The following is an 18571-nucleotide window of genomic DNA, read 5'->3' on the forward strand; positions in this document are numbered from 1 at the left end:
TGGGGTAGATCCGGGGTAAAAACGCGCAGCGGGCATCGGATCAAGTCTTCCCCCACAAGCAAGTTTTGGGGTTGAGTGAATGGCACGAGTTCCTCGGTTCATCTGCCGGAGAGGGAAATGTCACTGTCGACCAACCCCACAAAGTCAGATTGGTAGATATAAAGAGACTGTGGAGATCTTCAAAACGAAACACAAACACCAGGCTCAACCATCTTTACCTCCACTTGAGTCAAGTCTGCTTATCTTCAAGATGTCGAAGCAAGTTGCTGAAGAAACTCACCTCCCCGACGCTGACGCCAATGACTTCCAGGGTCTCGTCCTCGCCGATGTCATCCCCCGCGATCGCAAACCGTGGTACTCCGACTGGACATTATGGAAACTCAACCTCCTCCTCCTCAGCGGTCTCTTGACTCAGACCGCCACTGGCTTTGACGCGAGTATGCTGAATGGAGCGCAGTCTCTGCCTCAATGGCAGTCATATTTCGGCGAACCCAAGGGAACGCGTCTTGGCGCTATGACGTTTGGCCCCAACGGTGGTGTCCTCATTTCGATCCTCATTTCATCCCAACTGTGCGATTGGCTTGGACGAAGAAAGCCTATCTTTATCGGATCGGTTACCATCATTGTTGGCGCGATTGTTCAGACTTGCTCGTATAACTATGGCATGTTTGTTGCCTCGCGCTTCATCATCGGCTTTGGTCTCGGTATTGTTTCCACTGCGGCGCCTCCTCTCCTCTCCGAAGTTACATACCCGACGCATCGCGGAAAGATGACGTCTTTCATGATGGTCTCGTGGCCGCTTGGTGCTATCATTGCTGCTTGGGTCACCTACGGAAGCTTCCAGATGCAGAGCTCTTGGGCATGGCGTCTTCCAAGTCTTCTTCAAGGCGCGTTCTCTGTCGTTCAGGCTTCATTGGTCATGTTTGCACCCGAGTCTCCTCGATGGTTGATCTACAAGGGCCGATACCAGGAGGCTAAGGATATTCTCGTCAAGTGGCATGGTTACGGAGACCCCAACTCGAGACTTGCACGATTCGAAATGGCCGAGATTACAGCGACGCTTGAGATTGAGAAGGTCCAGAAGAAGTCGCGCTGGGCGGAATGGATCTCTACTCGCGGCAACTGGCATAGATTCTTCCTGGCTCTGTACATCCCCGCTATGTTGCAGTGGTCCGGAAACGCCCTCACCTCGTACTATCTCGCCAAGGTCCTCAACTCGATCAACATCACCGACCACAAAACACAGCTTCTTCTCAACGCCGGTCTCCAAATTTGGGGATTTCTCTCAGCTGTCGTCTTCGCCACAATGATTGACAAGTTTGGTCGGCGCAGACTCTTCCTCGTCGGTATGTCAGGTATGGGTGTATCATACATCATCTGGACAATCTGCTCTGCCCGCAACCAACAGGAGAACTTCGAGCACATTGGCTACGCTGGTGCAGTTCTGGCCATGATCTTTGTCTTCTCATTCTGGTATCACGCCTGTTCCCCCATTGGAGCCACTTATATCATGGAGGTCACACCGTACTCGCTACGTGCAAAGGCATCTATGTTGTACCAGCTCACTGGCAACTTGGCGGGTGTTTACAACGCTTTCGCAAACCCTGTTGCCATGGAGGCTATTGCTTGGAAGTACTACATCGTTTGGTGTGTTGCGATTGCTGTCCACTTGACTTTGATCTTCTTCTTCTTCCCCGAGACCAAGGGCTATTCTCTTGAGGAGGTGGCAGAGATCTTTGATGGACCTGATGCTCCCGTCGGTGCGAATGCGATTGGACAGAAGAAGATGGACGACATGGCGATGCATAAGGAATGAGAGGCAAAGGACCTGAGGGATTCATGTGCTGACCTTGATCCTAAATGAGAAAACTTTAGGTAACTTAATATAAGTTTATGATAGGTTTAGATTCGTAGAGACATGAGGTAGAAAGGAAGTGAATTGACTATTACGAGCTACTCTACTAGCCCAGTGACTACCATCGCCACATGTCCTATTGACACTGAGACTACCCAAAATCCGATAAGTTACGCAAGGAAAAGGTTACAAAAAGAAAAGATCCACGCAGGCGAAAACTTTGCTGTCTCTCTCCTAACCATACTAGGAGTTATCATTACTTAGCCAAGCTAGCTGAGGTGGGGAAGAAAAGTGCATTGTTGAGACAGCTCACAACAGCGTCACCGCTACCCTGAGCAACGCTCAAGCAATTCTCCGCCGCCCCTTCTCCGAATGGTCCAAGAGCACTGTTGCAGGCACCAAGGTTCAAGGCAAGTTGAACGGTATTCTGGCCTGCCAGGCTGGTACAAGCCGCTGGAAGCGCCGAGATACACGTGCCAGAAAGGGCATTGTTAAGACAATTGGTGACAACCGTTCCGGATGTGAAGAGACCGACGCCATTGGTAAAGCAATTCGACACGGTGCCTGTGTTGTAATTACCGAGTGCTGTTCTACAAGCAGGAGCAGATATAGCAATAGCGACGGAACCAGTCAAAGTGCTAAGGAATGTGCAATCTTCAGGCATTGTGAAACAGACTGCCTGAGGGGTTGGCGTAGGCGTAGGCGTAGGCGTGGGCGTAGTCGCAGGCTCATCGCAGAATGGAACGCCAGTAACGGTACTTGAGCCAGACGCAAGACCAAAAGCAATCTCGAGGCACTCGACGATGCTTGTACCTGTTGTACTGCCAGTGATATCACCAGTGGAGAGACACGTAGCAGCACTTCCAGCGGCAAAGGGACCGAGAGCAACAGCGCAAATAGCAACATCGGCGATAAGCTCAAGACCATTGGTATTTGCCAGATCTGTACAAGCTTCGGGAAGGGTTGTGATACAACGCTCTTCCAAGGCAGTAACGACACAGTTGAAGATACTCAAGCCAGAAGAGCCAACGATCGGGGTGGTCGCGAGACAGGAGGCAACGTTACCAATGGCATAGGGCCCGAGGGCCGTAGTACAGACAGCGAGGACAGGGATAAGAGCTAGACCGTTGGTAGTCTCGAGCTGTGCACAGGCAGCGGGGAGAGCCACGGCGCAAGAACCTGAAACGTTTGGCGAAGGGATACATTCGGTTGCAGAGGAGGTCTGGGGCTCAGGAGTGGTTGGGCTGGCGGATGTTGGGGCTTCGGTCGTAGCAGGCTCAGCAGATGTCTCTGCGGCGGATGAGGAAGCAGCAGAAGAAGTCTCGACGGCGGATGAAGTGGGCTCGGCACTTGTCTCTGGTGCGGCTGAAGAGGACTCGGGGGCAGCAGAGGAAGATTCGGGAGCTGATGTCTCAGCAGCGGTTGAGGAAGCAGGAGAAGAAGTCTCGGGAGCTGATGTCTCAGCAGCGGTTGAGGAAGCAGCAGAAGAAGTCTCGGCGGCGGATGAGGTAGGCTCGACGCTGGTCTCGGTGGCAGCAGAGGAGGATTCAGCGGGCTCGGAGGACGTGGCTGCGGCAGATGAACTCTCAGCCGCTGAGGAGCTGGCTGGAACATCACTGGAAGTCTCAACAGGAGCGTCAGAAGAGGTCTCAGCAGGTACGTCGGAGGAGGTAATGGGGGCTTCCGAGGTAGCTGGCGTTGACGACTCCTCAGCTGGGGAGGAGGTGGTGCTAGCGGCAGCATCAGAGCTGCTGGTAGGTTCGGTGTCATCTGAAGAGGTTGCAGGAGCAGAATCAGAGGAGCTGCTGGCGGGAGCATCGCTAGACGTCTCGGCTGGAACATCAGAAGAGGTCTCAGGGGGAGCGCCAGAAGATGTTTCGACGACATCTGAAGTGGCTGGTGAAGAAGACTCCACGATGGGCGAAGAAGTAGTACTAGTGAGACCCTCGGAGCTACTGGTAGGTTCAGTACCAGTTGAAGAAGTCTCAGCTGCGTCAGAAGATGTGGCAGGCGCAGAGTCTGAGGAGCTGTTGGCACCAGTATCGGTGGATGTCTCGACGGGGACATCAGAAGAAGTTTCGGCGGTATCTGACGTGGCGGGAGAAGACGTGGCACTGGCGCCAGAGCTATCGGAAGTGCTGGTAGGCTCGGCACCGGATGAGGATGACTCAGGTACATCGGAGGAGGTTGCAGCAGCAGATGAGCCAGCGTCGCTTGAGGTCTCCGCAGGTACATCAGCTGTAGATGAAGACTCTCCAGCGGGGGCTGATGAGGACTCAGTGTCGGCTGACGAAGTTGGCGAAACATCAGAGGTAGACGAGGCACCAGCATCTGAAGAGCTACTAGCACCAGCGTCACTGGAAGTCTCAGCAGGGGCACCTGACGTAGTCTCGCCAGCCGGTGCAGACGAGGTTTCAGCGTCAGCGGTAGACGAGGCACCGGAATCTGAGGAGCTACCAGCGCCAGAATCACTGGACGTTTGTGCAGGGGCACCCGATGTAGCAGAGGATCCATCGGTTGGCGCAGCAGTAGAGCTGGCGGGAGAGTCGCTTGTTGAGGCACCCGCGGACGTCTCGGGAACGCCAGAGCTAGCAGCGCCGGAAGAGGCACCGTCATCAGATGAAGTGTTTACACTAACGTCACTGGAAGTTTCTGCAGGGGCCGAAGACTCAGCAGCAGCCGAGGAAGTAGCTTCAGCGCCGGAGGTTGATGAGGCCCCAGCATCTGAAGAGCTGTTGGCGCTATCACCACTGGAAGTCTCGACAGGGCCTTCTGAAGTAGCAGAAGACTGCTCGGATGCTGCAGATGTGGGAGCAGCGGAAGCATCACTGGAAGCTTCTGAGCTAGCAGCGGCACCTGAGGAAGTCTCAGGGGTACCGGAGGTAGCAGGTCCAGAAGAGGCGCCACTATCGGATGAAGTGTTCACGGCAGAGTCACTGGAAGTCTCAGAAGCAGCACCCGATGTGGTGGCAGAGGACTCTCCAGAGTCCGTAGAAGTGGCAGATGTCTCAGTAGGTTCCGAGGACGTGGCAGAAGAGGACTCGGGCGCAGCAGATGAAGCTCCAGAGGATTCACCAGCGGTACCTGCAGTGCTAGAAGTGTCCGAGCCAGCATCGGTTGTAGCAGAAGATCCATCGGAAGTTGACTCAGGTCCAGATGAAGAAACTGCTGAGGACTCCCCACCGGCTCCAGAAGTGGCAGATGCTGAAGTACTCTCAGAACCAGCGCCAGAAGAGGTCTCTGAGGCAACGCCTGAGGTACCGGAAGACTCACCAGCATCAGACGATGACTCAGCGGGAGGAGCAGATGTGTCAACACCAGAGCTAGAAGAAGCATCAGGCCCTGATGAGGTAGTGGCGGCACCCGAGTCAGAAGATGAAGCACCAGTAGTCTCAGAGCCAGCGCCAGAAGAGGTCTCTGAGGCAACGCCTGAGGTACCCGAAGACTCGCCAGCATCAGACGAGGACTCAGCGGGGGGAGCAGATGTGTTGGAACTCTCAGAAGGGACACCAGAGCTGAAAGAAGCATCAGGTCCTGATGAGGTAGTGGCGGCACCCGAGTCAGAAGACGAAGCACCGGTGGTCTCAGAACCAGGACCGGAAGAAGTCTCCGCAGGGATGCCAGAAGACTCTCCAGCAGCAGAAGAAGACTCTCCTGGGTTGGCGGAGCTCTCGGAAGGAGTGCCGGAAGTGGAAGAGCCATCAGATCCTGAAGAAGTGTTTGAAGGCTCTCCAGCGGAACTAGAAGTCTCTGTTCCAGCCCCGGATGAGGCAGTAGCAGCACCTGAGTCAGAGGTTGAGGAAGCGCCGGTTGCAGGAGAACTAGAGGTATCAGGGCCTGATGAAATGTCAGTGATCTCTTCAGAAGAAGATAATGAACTAGAGATTCGTGTAATGAATCCCGATGAGGTGAAAGTCATGAAGGTAGGTCCAGTGGTGCTATCAGATGTGGCTCCGAATCCAGTTGAAGATGTCTCTAGGCCTGACTGAGACGTGGTGAGTTCAGTGGGAGCACCACTTGAAGCCTCGACTCCAGTCGAGGTGGTCTCCGAACCAGAGTCAGACGATGAAGCTTCAGTGGAAGCTTCAGCTGACGTGGTCTCTGAGCCCGAACCGGTGGAAGCCTCAGTGGCAAGCCCGGTAGAGGCACTAGATCCAGTAGATGTGGTCTCTGAACCAGAACCAGACGAAGCTCCTGATCCAGTCGAGGTGGTCTCTGCACCGGGTTCAGTCGAGGTGGTCTCCGAACCAGAATCAGAAGAAGAAGGTTCAGTGGAAGCTTCAGCTGACGTGGTCTCTGAGCCTGAACCGGTGGAAGCCTCAGTGGCAATTCCGGTAGAGGCACCGGACCCAGTAGATGCAGTCTCTGAGCCAGAGTCAGTTGAAGCAGTCTCTATACCAGCGCTAGATGAAGCTCCTGATCCAGCCGAAGTGGTCTCTGCACCGGATCCAGTAGATGCAGTCTCTGCACCAGAGCTAGATGAAGCAGTCTCTACACTAGAGCTAGATGAAGCCTCAGTTGCAAGCCCAGTAGAAGAAGCTTCTGAGTCGATAGAGCTACCACTGGTAGTGACAGGGACTCCAGTGCTGTCGGTCTCTGGAGCTGAAGCCGAAGAAGATGCACCTGCTCCAGAGGATGAAGTGGCACTAGTAGGCTCAGAGGTACCAGAGCTTCCAGATGAGACCTCAGGTCCAGCGGATGAAGTCTCAGAGCTTTCTGATGAAGAGGCTCCAGAGGGAACTCCAGTCGAAGATCCTTCAGATCCCTCAGATGCACTGGTAGTCGAAGCGATGGCGCCGGTAGTGCCTGACTCGCCAGCATCAGTCGAAGAGGAAGCAGCTGATTCCGCTGGGATGGTCTCTGAACCTGAGTCAGATGATGTAGCATCAGAGGCTCCTGTTGAAGATCCTCCAAAACCGCTAGAGGCAGTGGTGGTAAGGGCAGGGGCACCGGTGCTTGATTCCTCGACAATTGTCGAGGAAGCACCCGAGGTCTCCAAGCCAGGACCAGATGAAGCAGCGCCAGTAGCGATTCCTGTTGAAGAGCCTCCAGAGCCATCGGACGTACCAGCTGTAGTAGCTGAGGTACCGGTGCTTGACTCCTCTCCAGCGGCGGTTGAAGAAGCACCTGATCCTGCTGAGGAGGTCTCTGCGCCGGCGTCAGAGGATGTAGCACCAGGGGCAACACTAGTTGAAGATTCTTCAGAGCCGTTAGTGTTTGCAGAGGTAGGGGCACCAGTGTCAGTCTCTGTGAATGAAGCAGAAGAAGTACCCGAATTGGCTCCAGATGTCTCGGTAGCGGAGGCAGATGATGCTTGACCAGTGGGAACACCAGTTGAAGATTCTTCAGAGCCGTTAGTGTTTGTAGAGGTAGGGGCACCAGTGTTGTCAGTCTCTGCGAGTGAAGCAGACGAAGAACCCGAAATGGCTCCAGATGTCTCGGTAGCGGAGGCAGATGATGCTTGATCAGTGGGAACTCCAGTCGTGGATCCTTCAAAGACACCTGAGGTGCTGCTTGCAATACCCGCGGTATCAGTGTTGCCATTCTCCGTAAGCGGAGCAGAAGAACCACCAGTTGCCGCTGAAGATGTTCCAGCGCCAGAGCTCGATGATGTCTCGCCGGTAGGAGCTCCCGTTGCAGATGCATCAGAGGTGCTGCTTGTAGCGCCAGTGTTGTCATCTGTCTCCGAAACTGACGCCGGAGAAGTGCCCGATGCAACTCCAGAAGTCTCACTGCCAGAGCCAGATGATGCAGGCCCAGTGGGTACTCCTGTTGAGGATCCCTCAGAGGCAGCTAAGGTGCTACTTTCACTGCCAGGTCCAGCAGTGCTAGAAGCGCCACTGATGACACTGGTCTCTGAAAGGGAATCTGAAGAAGTGCCCGATCCAGCTTCAGAAGTCTCGACTCCAGAAGACTCAGCACCAGAGCCAGAGGTGGTGGCACCAGTGGGAGCTCCTGATCCTGTTGAAGAGCCGTCAGAGCCATCAGAGGTACTGCTTGCAGTCTCAGTACCGACAGTGTTTCCACCGGTCGAGGTATCTGAGGAAGCACCTGATGGAGCTGCGCTAGACTCTGAACCTGATCCAGAGGACGAAGCTGAGGGAGCTTCAGTGGAGGAGACTTCAAAACCACCAGAAGTAGTGCTTCCAGAGCCTGGCGAACCGGTGTTAGCATTGGTTGCGGTATCTGAAGAAGACCCTGATGCGATTGGGGATGTCTCTGAGCCAGACTGCGAGGATGAAGCTCCTGTAGGAAGCCCAGTAGATGGCCCTTCAGAACCACCAGATGTAGTGCTTCCGGATTCAGAGCCACCAGTGTTACCAGTGGTCTCCGACCCTAGAGTTGAAGAAGCACCCGATCCGTTTGAAGATGTCTCTGCGCCAGTGCCAGATGTGGCAACAGTGGGAAGTATTGAAGATCCACCGGAGCTATCAGATGTGCCAGTAGTCTCGAAGCTGCCAGTATTGCCGTTGGTCAAAGCATCTGAAGATGCACTTGATAGGGCTGAAGTGGTCTCCGGGCCAGTTCCAGAGGATGAAGCTCCTGAAAGGACCTCAGTGGAAGTTATTTCAGAGTCACCTGAAATTGAAGCTGAGGGAACTTCAGTGGAGGATTCTTCAAAGCCAGCAGAACTGGTACTTCCAGAACCAGGGCTGCCAGTGTTGCCATTGGTCTCAGATGCAGTACCTGATCCAAACGAAGACGTCTCTGAACCTGGCTCAGAGGATACAGCTCCAGAAGAAATCTCAGCTGATGATACTTCAGGACCGCCAGAAGTGGTGCTCGTGGAGCCGGTGGCAACAGTGTTATCACCAGTCTCTGTCGATGGGACCGATGAGGTATCAGAACCCTGTTGTGACGCGGCGCCGGAGGTGCTTGAAGCTCCATCAGAGCTTCCCGTAGCAGAGGTCGACTCGCTACCAGCACCAGAGGATGACTGACTAACAGCACCAGAGGTTGACTCTGTATCCGATGGAGAACCAGTAGACTCGCCAAGGCCAGTGCTACTTGCTAGGCCAGTTTCGATGCTACCAGAGCTACCAGTGTTGCCGTTGGTAACGGAGCCGGGAGCTTCTGAGCTCTGTTGGGATACCGTACCAGAAGTGCCCGGGCCTCCAGCGCCAGACGTCTCTTGACTCTGCGAGCCAGAGGTTGACAGTGATCCTGAAGCAGCAGTAGTAGTCAAAGATCCATCGTTGCCAGTAAAAGGAGTGCTTAGAGACTCAGTACCAACGGTGCCACCGTTGGTCAAGGTTTCCGAAGCTGAGGACGCAGAAGCAGCTGAACTCTCCTGGGATACGGGACCCGAGCTACTGAAGGCAGACTCAGAGCTACCAGTAACAGAAGCTGAAAAATCAACCGATGAGTCTCCAGATGGAGATACTGTAGAGCCACTGGAAGCCTCGCTCGCAGAACCAGAGTTGCCATCGGTCAAGGAATCAGAGGTAGAGGATGGGGAAGAAGAAACATCTGAACTTTGCTGGGAGGGGGAATCGGAAGTGCTTGAAGCGCCAGAGTCGGAGCTTCCAGGGGAAGACGTTGACTGACCTTGAGAACCATCAGAGGTTGATGAAACACCTGAGCCATCGCTAGTTCCGGTGGCTCCAGGGGATACAGTCGAAACAGGCGTGGGCTCAATCACGATCACGGTACCGCTAGGATCCGTTCCAGATGGCGCCAGAGTTATACTCGTTTCAATGGGCCCGCTACCTGTGATGGTGGTGTAGGGACCAGTGAAGGTAGAACCAGGTGCTGAGGTTGAGGGCTCGAGGATGATGACAGTGCCGATAGTATCTGTGCCTGACGGGGGGAGTGTCAAGGTAGATGCACCAGTGGCGGTACCTGTGTTGACGCCAGTGATAGTAGTGAAAGGCCCAGTAAATGTCGAGGCAGGAGCTGAAGTTGAGGGTTCAAGAACAATGACAGTTCCAATGGTGTCAGTTCCTGTTGGAGGCAGAGTGATGGTAGATACCCCTGTGCCTGTACCTGTGTTGATACCTGTTATGGTGGTATAGGGACCCGTGAACGACGAAGCAGGGACTGATGTTGATGGCTCGAGCACGATGACGGTTCCAATGGTATCGGTTCCTGACGGTGGGAGAGTGACTGTTGAGGCTCCTGTGGCGGTGCCCGGGCTGACCCCAGTTATAGTGGTGAATGGACCAGTAAAGGTTGACGCAGGTGCCGATGTTGAAGGTTCCAACACAATGACTGTGCCGATGGTATCTGTTCCAGATGGAGGGAGTGTGATGGTCGAGGCTCCAGTCGCAGTACCCGTGTTGACACCAGTGATGGTAGTGAAGGGCCCGGTGAAAGCAGGAGCTGAAGTTGAGGGCTCCAACACAATAACGGTGCCGATAGTGTCAGTTCCAGAGGGCGGCAAGGTGACGGTCTGGGCTCCCGTAGCTGTGCCTGTATTCACACCAGTGATAGTGGTGAATGGGCCTGTGAACGTGGTTGGGGTAGCAGCTGTAGATGGTTCCAGAACAATCACAGTGCCGATTGTATCAGTACCAGAAGGTGGCAGAGTGACGGTCTGAGCTCCAGTCGCTGTACCAGTGTTCACGCCTGTGATGGTGGTGTAGGGTCCAGTGAACGCTGAAGCCGAAGTCGAGGGTTCCAAGACAATGACGGTACCGATAGTATCTGTACCAGAGGGCGGGAGAGTCAGAGTCGAAGGGGCAGTTGCAGTTCCAGTGTTGACGCCGGTTATCGTTGTGAAGGGACCAGTAAAGGTAGTTGGGACTGCAGAAGTAGAAGGCTCTAGGATGATAACAGTACCGACTGTATCTGTACCACTGGGAGGGAGGGTCAACGTGGAAGCGCCAGTAGCTGTGCCAGTGTTGACGCCTGTAATGGTAGTGAATGGGCCTGTAAATGTAGTTGGGACTGCAGAAGTGGAAGGCTCTAGGATGATGACAGTGCCTACTGTATCTGTACCACTAGGAGGCAGGGTCAACGTGGAAGCGCCAGTTGCTGTGCCAGTATTGACGCCGGTTATCGTTGTGAAGGGACCAGTAAAGGTTGTACGAGTGGAAGGCTCCAAAACGATGACCGTGCCAATAGTGTCGGTACCTGAGGGAGGCAGAGTGATGGTGGAAGCACCAGTTGCAGTTCCAGTGTTGACACCCGTGATAGTGGTAAACGGTCCGGTGAAAGGCCCAGTAGCACTGGCGCTGGTAGAAGGCTCAAGTACGATCACAGTACCAATGGTGTCGGTGCCAGAAGGAGGTAGGGTAACTGTAGAAGATCCAGTGCCAGTGTTGACGCCAGTAATGGTCGTGAAAGGGCCAGTGAAGGTTGTGCGGGTTGAGGGCTCGAGAACAATCACAGTACCAACAGTGTCAGTGCCTGAAGGCGGAAGGGTCACAGTAGAGGCGCCAGTTGCAGTCCCAGTGTTCACGCCGGTGATAGTAGTGAAAGGTCCTGTGAAAGTCTTGGTTGTCGAGGGCTCTAAGACGATCACCGTACCGATAGTATCAGTACCAGAAGGAGGGAGGGTAACTGTAGAAGAACCAGTGCCAGTATTCACACCAGTGATCGTAGTGAAAGGTCCAGTAAAGGTCTTTGTTGTGGATGGTTCCAGCACAATGACAGTACCAACAGTGTCGGTGCCTGAAGGCGGAAGGGTCACAGTAGAGGCGCCAGTACCAGTGTTGACACCAGTGATGGTAGTGAAAGGACCAGTAAAGGTTGTGCTTGCAGGAGGACCAATCACGATAACAGTACCGCTTGGGTCACCACCAGAGGGAGGAAGGGTGACGGTGGTTGGGACGGGACCAGATCCTGTGATGGTGGTAAAGGGACCAGTGAAAGTGCTTGAAGGCGCAGTGGAGGAAGGCTCGAGAATGACAACAGTTCCAGTTGAGTCAGTTTCCGAGGGAGCCAGAGTGAGAGTTGCAACACCAGTGCCGGTGTTGATACCAGTGATGGTGGTGAAAGGGCCTGTGAAGCTAGAGGCAGGAGCAGTAACTGAAGGCTCGAGGATGACAACCGTGCCGGTGGGATCAGAGCCAGATGGGGCCAGTGTAAGTGTTGCAGTCAGACTTCCTGAGTTGACGCCGGTGATCGTAGTGAAGGGACCAGTGAAGGTGCTTCGCGGTCCAGTTGTGCTAGGCTCAAGGACGATGACAGTGCCTACTGAGCCAGTACCAGAAGGAGGAAGAGTGACAGTCGTGCCCGATGTGCCGGTGTTCACTCCAGTGATGGTTGTGAAGGGACCAGTGAAGGTAGTTGGCTTCGACGTCCCACTGGGTTCGAGGACGATGACAGTACCGGTGGGATCCGAGCCTGAGGGGGGAAGGGTAACAGTTGAAGCGGCGGTGCCAGAATTGACGCCGGTGATCGTGGTGAAGGGACCTGTAAAGGTCGTCCTCTGCGCAGTTGTGCTTGGCTCAAGGACAATAACCGTACCGATACTGCCAGTGCCTGAGGGAGGAAGTGTGACTGTAGTTCCAGAAGAACCAGTGTTGACTCCAGTGATAGTAGTGAAGGGGCCTGTGAATGTGGTCTTCTGAGCACTGGTGCTAGGCTCGAGGACAATGACAGTGCCGACAGAGCCAGTACCAGAGGGAGGGAGTGTCACGGTCGTACCAGACGAACCAGTGTTGATACCAGTAATGGTGGTGAACGGACCAGTGAAGGTACCCTTCGAAGTGGCAGAGTTGGGGTTGGGGGCACCAGAGGAAGCATGTCCAGATCCAGGTGATGTGTTCGTAGGGCCAATAACGATAACAGTACCAGTACCATCCGTGCCAGATGGTAGGATAGTGAGAGACGTTTCCGGAGACTTACCTGAGTTGGTAGACGAAGGCTTGGAACCACGAGATGTTGGATCAATCACGATGACAGTTCCAACGCCACCAGTACCAGAAGGAGGGAGTGTCACAGTGGTACCCTGAGACCCCGGTCCATCAGCCGTGATAGTCGTGTATGGACCTGTGAAAGTCTTGCTTTGACTACCAGAGGGGACAACCACGATGACCGTTCCGCTGGGGTCATTGCCACCAGGGGGAAGAGTCAGAGTGGTTGGGTGACTTCCAGGAGGTCCGTTGTTTGTAATAGTCGTATACGGGCCAGTGAAGGCAGGACGTGTGCCACCAGAGCCACCAGAGCCACCCGATGGGTTGACTATGATAACGGTTCCGGTGTGGTCATTGCCAGAGGGGGCTCGGGTGATCGTAGTGGGGTTCGATCCGGGGTCGTTACTAGTGATGGTTGTATAGGGACCAGTAAAGTACGGTTCCGGGTTCCTAAATGCAAGTCATCAGAACTCGTCTTCTCCAGGCTCGAAGAACGGATAAACTTACCCAGTGATGTACCTAGTCGAAGTCTTCGTGATTGTAAATGCAGTGACCAAGGTAGTAGGAGCACCAGTGATAGGAATCGTAGTCCCATCAATAGTAAGCACCGTGTTACTAGGAAACACAGCACTAATACTGACAGGCTGAAGCCCAACGATAACCTCAGGCTGGACCTTGACGATAGAAACCCCATCAGGGCACTCGTCCGTAGGTCGAGCTTGGGTAGTTGAGCCCAGGAGCAAAAGCTCAGGGACGAACCGACGAAGACGCATAGTCGAAGCGAATGACACCCAAAACGATTGTTGTAACAAAGAGATAAAGAAAGAGAGTGTTGGTGAGTGATATCGAGAGTTCTAACTGCAGAAGACTCTGATATTTATGGATAAGGTTCTGATTTAGGGGATGGAGAACATCACGAATGACTTCCCCAAAGCGAACATATCACTCGAGAGAGTGGCATGTTGAAGCTAGCTGCTAAGGTTTGTCTCGATGAGTTATTCTCTAAGCATCTGGGCAAGGGCGAAGACCTACCGTCAGGAATGCAAAGATGGTAAAGCTTTCAAGTGAAGCTATTTCCAGCCCACCTCGCTTAGAGGCTATATCGAGGATAAATCAACCGTATTCGTTATCCTCTCGCATCATAACGCCACTAAATTCCTTGAATGTCATAATACTATCCTTTTAAAATATCCCTCTGTCTGCTTTAGGCATCGTAAGGTCTTGGGATGGTGTTGAGGGGGAACCCTTTTTAGTTGACTCGCTGGTGATGATTCGGAAGGCTCTGAAGTATAAGTCATGTTAACTCTGTACTAGCTAAGACAGAGGCGTTACCCGCGGGATCTGAGTAGGTGAAAGCGGATATAACGGGGGTTTGATAGGGTGGGAGGGGGTCTTGAGGGAGAGGATGTGTAACGATCCACGTTGGTAGGAAGGGCATTGCCGAAACAGACCTTCTACTTCCGGTTATGATTTTCAGCTGGGTGTGCCCGTTGGTAGTTCCAATCATTGTCCAGAACAGACGAGTTGCAAGCCCAATCCGGATAGTCGGTTCAGAGCGACATCAGTTTTCCCTTTGCTCTTGCGGGGACTGGAAGTCGTGATGGTATCATGAACCAACGCAGGGGACATTCCAGCGAGTCTCGGAGGTTTAAGCGATGTGATTAACTTTGTTTTTATTTTCAAGGGGGGGGGGGCTAGATCAAGACTGAAGGGAATCGCCTGCCGGATTTGATGTGATTGCTGTCGAGAAGTCCTCACTGATGCGTGGTCTTTGTAAATGGTTAGAGACATGCCAACGCGAAAAACATAAATACTCCAGCCATCTTGTCACACCTAGAGAGTAGCAACGCACATATCACCGCTTCACTCGTTAATCATGTTGTTCACTCCGCTCATTCTTCTCTTTCCCGCTGTTAGTCATGCCTCTTGGTTGCCCATCCGGCTGCCCATCAGGCGAGGACAGCCTTCGATCCCCGAAGACTGTACTGTGACGAGCACTCTTTCCCCTATCACTATGACCAGCATCTATCCTACCTCTACCATTGGACCCTATGGTTCCGACTCTGGTTCCGGTGGTACTCATGGTTGGGGTGGCTCTGGCTCTGGCTCTGGCTCTGGCTCTGGCTCTGGCTCTGGCTCTGGCTCTGGCTCTAGTGGCTTCGAGGGCTCCGAGGGCTCCGAGGGCTCTGGCTCTGGATCCAGTGGCTCCGAGGGCTCCGAGGGCTCAGGTCACGGTCATGTGACAGACGGCGGCTCACTCATCTACACCACCGCCCTCCCAACTATCGGCCCCAATGGCCCAGGTGTACATACTTATACCATCACCGCCCCCTGCGCCTCGTCTGACTGCCAGAGACCTGCCCCCACCGAGTGTCCTCCTGGTTTCACCACCACAGCCGTTATCTGCCATGTCTGTGGCGAGCACCCGGTAACCACTACTTTGACTCTCCCTATCGAGTCAGCCACAGCTGGTCAGGGGTCTCACGGTGGGGCCGCCAAGGCTGGCTCTACTTTGACTTCGGTTGTCACGGCCGCGGTTCACAAATCCGTCGCGCCTGTTTCTCCTGCTGAGAGCGTGTACCCGTGGATTTCCCGCGGTGGCCCTCAATTGCCCGATGCCGAGAAACCCTCTCAGGTCCCTGGTGCCACTGGTGAATCTGGCAGTTCTGGTGGTTCAGATTCTGAGCATGATGAGGCTGAAAAAGGCGACGAATTACCCGACGGCCCTAAGAACACCGGCGCTCCCGAAGCACCCGTTGGAGCGGGCGCTAGTTCTCACAGTACCACTGCACCCAACGGAGCCCCTACTGCAGCGGGTACTGAAGCCGGGCACGGAGACGGAGATGAAGCGGGATTGGGATCGGCCTCTCCTTCTGATGATGACGCTAGCCCATCAGCCGTTGTCGTTACTGGCGACGCACCCGATTCCAAGGTGACCAAATCCGTTGTCCTCAAAGCCGTCCTCTTTGCCACAATGGTCTTGTATCCTCTCTACGTCTAGTCAGAAGGGTAAATGGTAACCGAGGTTGTCGAGTCAGAATGTGGCGTTTCTCTTCTCATAATAAATCGAGCTTTCAGAATTTTACGGTGCCCCTTGTAACCATCCAATGCATCTGAGACATGCAGGAGATCGATTACTTAATACAATTCATCCACTTTTGTTTTGTTGACCAAAGTCATTTTGAAGCCCCGCGATTGGTCGAGTGTTTTAAGCGGCTGAAGCTGAATGTCTCGGCATCGGGTGGGGGATTCGATTGAGAGGCTCCTCCAGCTGAACAGGGGCTTACAACGGCGCCAACGATGTTCTAGCCGCTTTTGTCAGCTGTCAACTACAGGGCCAACAGCTAAACTGTCTCACTGATGACGACGTCAACGTCAGCCACGCCTTTGATAGTTGGTTGTCTACGGGAGGAAAGAAAACTCAGGATCTCTTCCAACCCTAATAGATGAAAATCTTAGGTAAATCTAGCCTAAGCGTAGGGGACTCTTTGCTAGGTTTATTTTGACACCCTACATCTTTTCTTGGCCCCTAAGGGTTGTCTTGTAAAATGGTAGCAATATTTTCAAGACCAATATTTCATCCGTTTCTAGTCAACAATTGGCTATTTTCGACTCTTTGCCCTTGAGTATCACTCCATCATCTGAGCACCGCCATTCTGTATCTCCCCCATCAAAGCATCGTACCACGCATCAAGAGCCTCATCAACATTGAATCCACCACCATCCAAAAACTCATTCACCTGGTTCACATACGCTTCTACCTCATCACCCATTGAAAACATAATGTCGTCGCTAGGATTAAAAATAAGCCCCTGTGAAATTGTGCCAGAGGAAATGGTCGAGTTCATAGCCCCTGGACTAATGCTGGTGAAAATCGTCTTAGCGTAAACTTTGTTTCTCACAGCCTGGAACAAGTCTTTGAACTTTGCCAAATATGGCGCCCTCATATTAGCTATTCCGCGGTCGATTAAGTCAAGGCACATGTCAGTATCGTTGAAGTGTCGATGGGGCCTAGGGGTGTCATCGCCAGTCTGCGATAGGGCCATCGCTTGCCTGCAGAATAAGCGTGTCAGTCACATTCCAGGGTTCGGCTCGTTTAGCTCGTTCAGCCTACCAGTCGCAGTACAGTGCCGCTAGTCCGACAAGGATAATATCATGTAATTGTCTAAAACATCGACAAATAGCAGAAATGCCATATTCGCCCTCGATTTTGGACCAGTGACTGATTGCAGTCGATGCAGCCTTTGAGCAGTAAGACGCCATTTGGCGTGATGGCACCATGAAAGTCGGCGATGGTCTGTGTAACAGGAGCTGCAAGAGACAGTACTCAATCTTCATCTCAGAGTACTCCCGAGATGGCTTCAGTCCCAATGCCTCCAATTGCTGCTCCCAGAGTTCAAGATCTCGCCGGATTTGATCGGACGTCGCACAAATCTGCTGGAATGTAGTATCCATAGCCGTGCCGCTCGGCCCTCTCGCTATGTAGATCGACTCAAGGATGCGACCACCGATCCTCCGCAACGTAATCAAGTGACGAATAACTTCAATATTATGTTTGTGGAGAACAGGGGCCATGGAACTCTCAAGGGGTGTAAGGGCATCGAATGTGGCTGGTTTTGGTAACATCGTGTGGACTGCGTGGTCCCGAATGGATAAGACTCGGCCTGTCAGGGTCGCAACTTGTCTAGGTTCCGAGGTCAGTCGAGTCAGAACTGTCGATTGGGCAAGACAACTAACCGCTCCAGGTTGTATGCACACCACCACGTCCTATTCCGGATCTCCAGTTCTTCAGCTGTGAAGCCCCAGTCTTTGTTGTGACGGTGGAGTCCTGCTTCAATGGCGGCCGACATGATGTACCGGCTGAGCTGCCAGAGGTCATTATTGTGGCTGCTGTGAGACGAGTCTAGCATCCATATCGCCAGAAGCAGCACTGCTTGTATCCCGAAGAGGTCCCTTGGGTGGTCACTAAAGTTATTGAAGAAGCGCAATGCGGTTTGGAAGTATGCATTGGAGTCGTTGAGGTCCATCATGGCTGGAGACTGGTCATCTTTCGTGGTCAGTTGGCAGCTTGCTAGTGCTAGAATAGTAAACACGGTGAACTTCTCATGGTCGTTGCACTGCCTGGGACTCTCGTAGATACGCTGAAAGACCCTTCTCAGATGCGGAAGCTGTAAAAACGGCCACCAAATGTGTACCCTAGAGATGTAAATGCTAAGCAGGGCCCTTGCGATAGGCTGGGGCGGGAGTGCTGCTGTTGCTTCACACAGGGGCTGTTCAAGACCACTTCCCAGGCTCCCGGTATCCCACGAGGGAACGAGATTAAGCTGCTTGAAGAAGATCCTCGCAAATGTCGATCCGGCCGCGCTGCCGACTGAAGCAGTAGATCAAAGATCAGCAGGGTCTTCCATCGATCAACAAAATCGATCTTCACTTACCGTACTTGCTGCCTGAGTACAGATCTGATCCCCCCGTCGTGAGGAAACCCACCTCTTCAGCCTCCTTCTGCAGATCAGCACGGGGCTCCGGATTCACGTCCGAAGGTTGGGGCTCTGGTTCGGGCACGGTCTCATTGGGTGTTGGGACCAGTCTCAGTCTTGCCTCGAGGTCGTTGATTCGATCTTGGAGGGCTTTTACTACTGCGTATGGATAGGATACACAGTCTGTAATATTACAGGCTTCATTTTGTCGGGCGCATGCTGTACACTGCGGAACTCTCAGGTCACACTTATACTCGGTGTCAGCCGAGGATCTCGAATGAGTATACTATTGCCTGGAGACAAACTCACTTTGACCTTACGTGACCGACATCGACTGCATGCTTTTGAAACAGAAGGTTGAAGAGTTGAGAGCATGGAACATTATTGTTTAGGGTAGTGATATTCTGTTGTCTGTTTCCTCTTCAATTGGATGAATG

General features: G+C 53.3%; 4 protein-coding genes across 4 annotated transcripts; 2 read left to right on the forward strand and 2 right to left on the reverse strand.

The window, feature by feature from the left end:
- Nucleotides 1–250: 250 nt before the first annotated feature.
- On the forward strand, nt 251–1816 carry FVEG_00095 (hypothetical protein; the record flags this gene model as incomplete). Its single annotated transcript, XM_018886528.1, has 1 exon — nt 251–1816. One exon carries the CDS (start codon nt 251–253, stop codon nt 1814–1816), a length of 1566 nt encoding a protein of 521 aa, XP_018742097.1.
- Nucleotides 1817–1988: 172 nt separating this feature from the next.
- Nucleotides 1989–13430, reverse strand: FVEG_00094 (hypothetical protein; the record flags this gene model as incomplete). Its single annotated transcript, XM_018886527.1, has 2 exons — nt 1989–13107; nt 13165–13430. The coding sequence occupies 2 exons, from the start codon at nt 13428–13430 to the stop codon at nt 2112–2114; spliced, it is 11262 nt and encodes a 3753-aa protein (XP_018742096.1). The 3' UTR covers nt 1989–2111.
- Nucleotides 13431–14533: 1103 nt separating this feature from the next.
- Nucleotides 14534–15658, forward strand: FVEG_00093 (hypothetical protein; the record flags this gene model as incomplete). The annotated part of the gene is made up of 1 exon (XM_018886526.1): nt 14534–15658. The coding sequence occupies one exon, from the start codon at nt 14534–14536 to the stop codon at nt 15656–15658; it is 1125 nt and encodes a 374-aa protein (XP_018742095.1).
- A 506-nt stretch (nt 15659–16164) lies between these two features.
- Nucleotides 16165–18571, reverse strand: FVEG_00092 (hypothetical protein). The gene is made up of 5 exons (XM_018886525.1): nt 18444–18571; nt 18093–18381; nt 17395–18028; nt 16772–17341; nt 16165–16710 (listed from the first exon to the last, which is right to left on the reverse strand). Exons 1-5 carry the CDS (start codon nt 18507–18509, stop codon nt 16287–16289), a joined length of 1983 nt encoding a protein of 660 aa, XP_018742094.1. The 5' UTR covers nt 18510–18571; the 3' UTR covers nt 16165–16286.

This window comes from Fusarium verticillioides, chromosome 1 (genome assembly GCF_000149555.1).
Source record: "Fusarium verticillioides 7600 chromosome 1, whole genome shotgun sequence".
NCBI classification, from domain to species: Eukaryota; Fungi; Ascomycota; class Sordariomycetes; order Hypocreales; family Nectriaceae; genus Fusarium; species Fusarium verticillioides.

Excerpts from the sequence above, each read along its gene's own strand:
- FVEG_00092 (XM_018886525.1), bottom strand. The coding sequence starts at position 18,509 with ATGCTCTCAACTCTTCAACCTTCTGTTTCAAAAGCATGCAGTCGATGT. Across the intron at positions 17,342-17,394 it reads TGTGCATACAACCTGGAGCG|ACAAGTTGCGACCCTGACAG; the intron begins GTTAGTTGTCTT and ends CTCGGAACCTAG. Across the intron at positions 16,711-16,771 it reads GCGGCACTGTACTGCGACTG|GCAAGCGATGGCCCTATCGC; the intron begins GTAGGCTGAACG and ends CTTATTCTGCAG.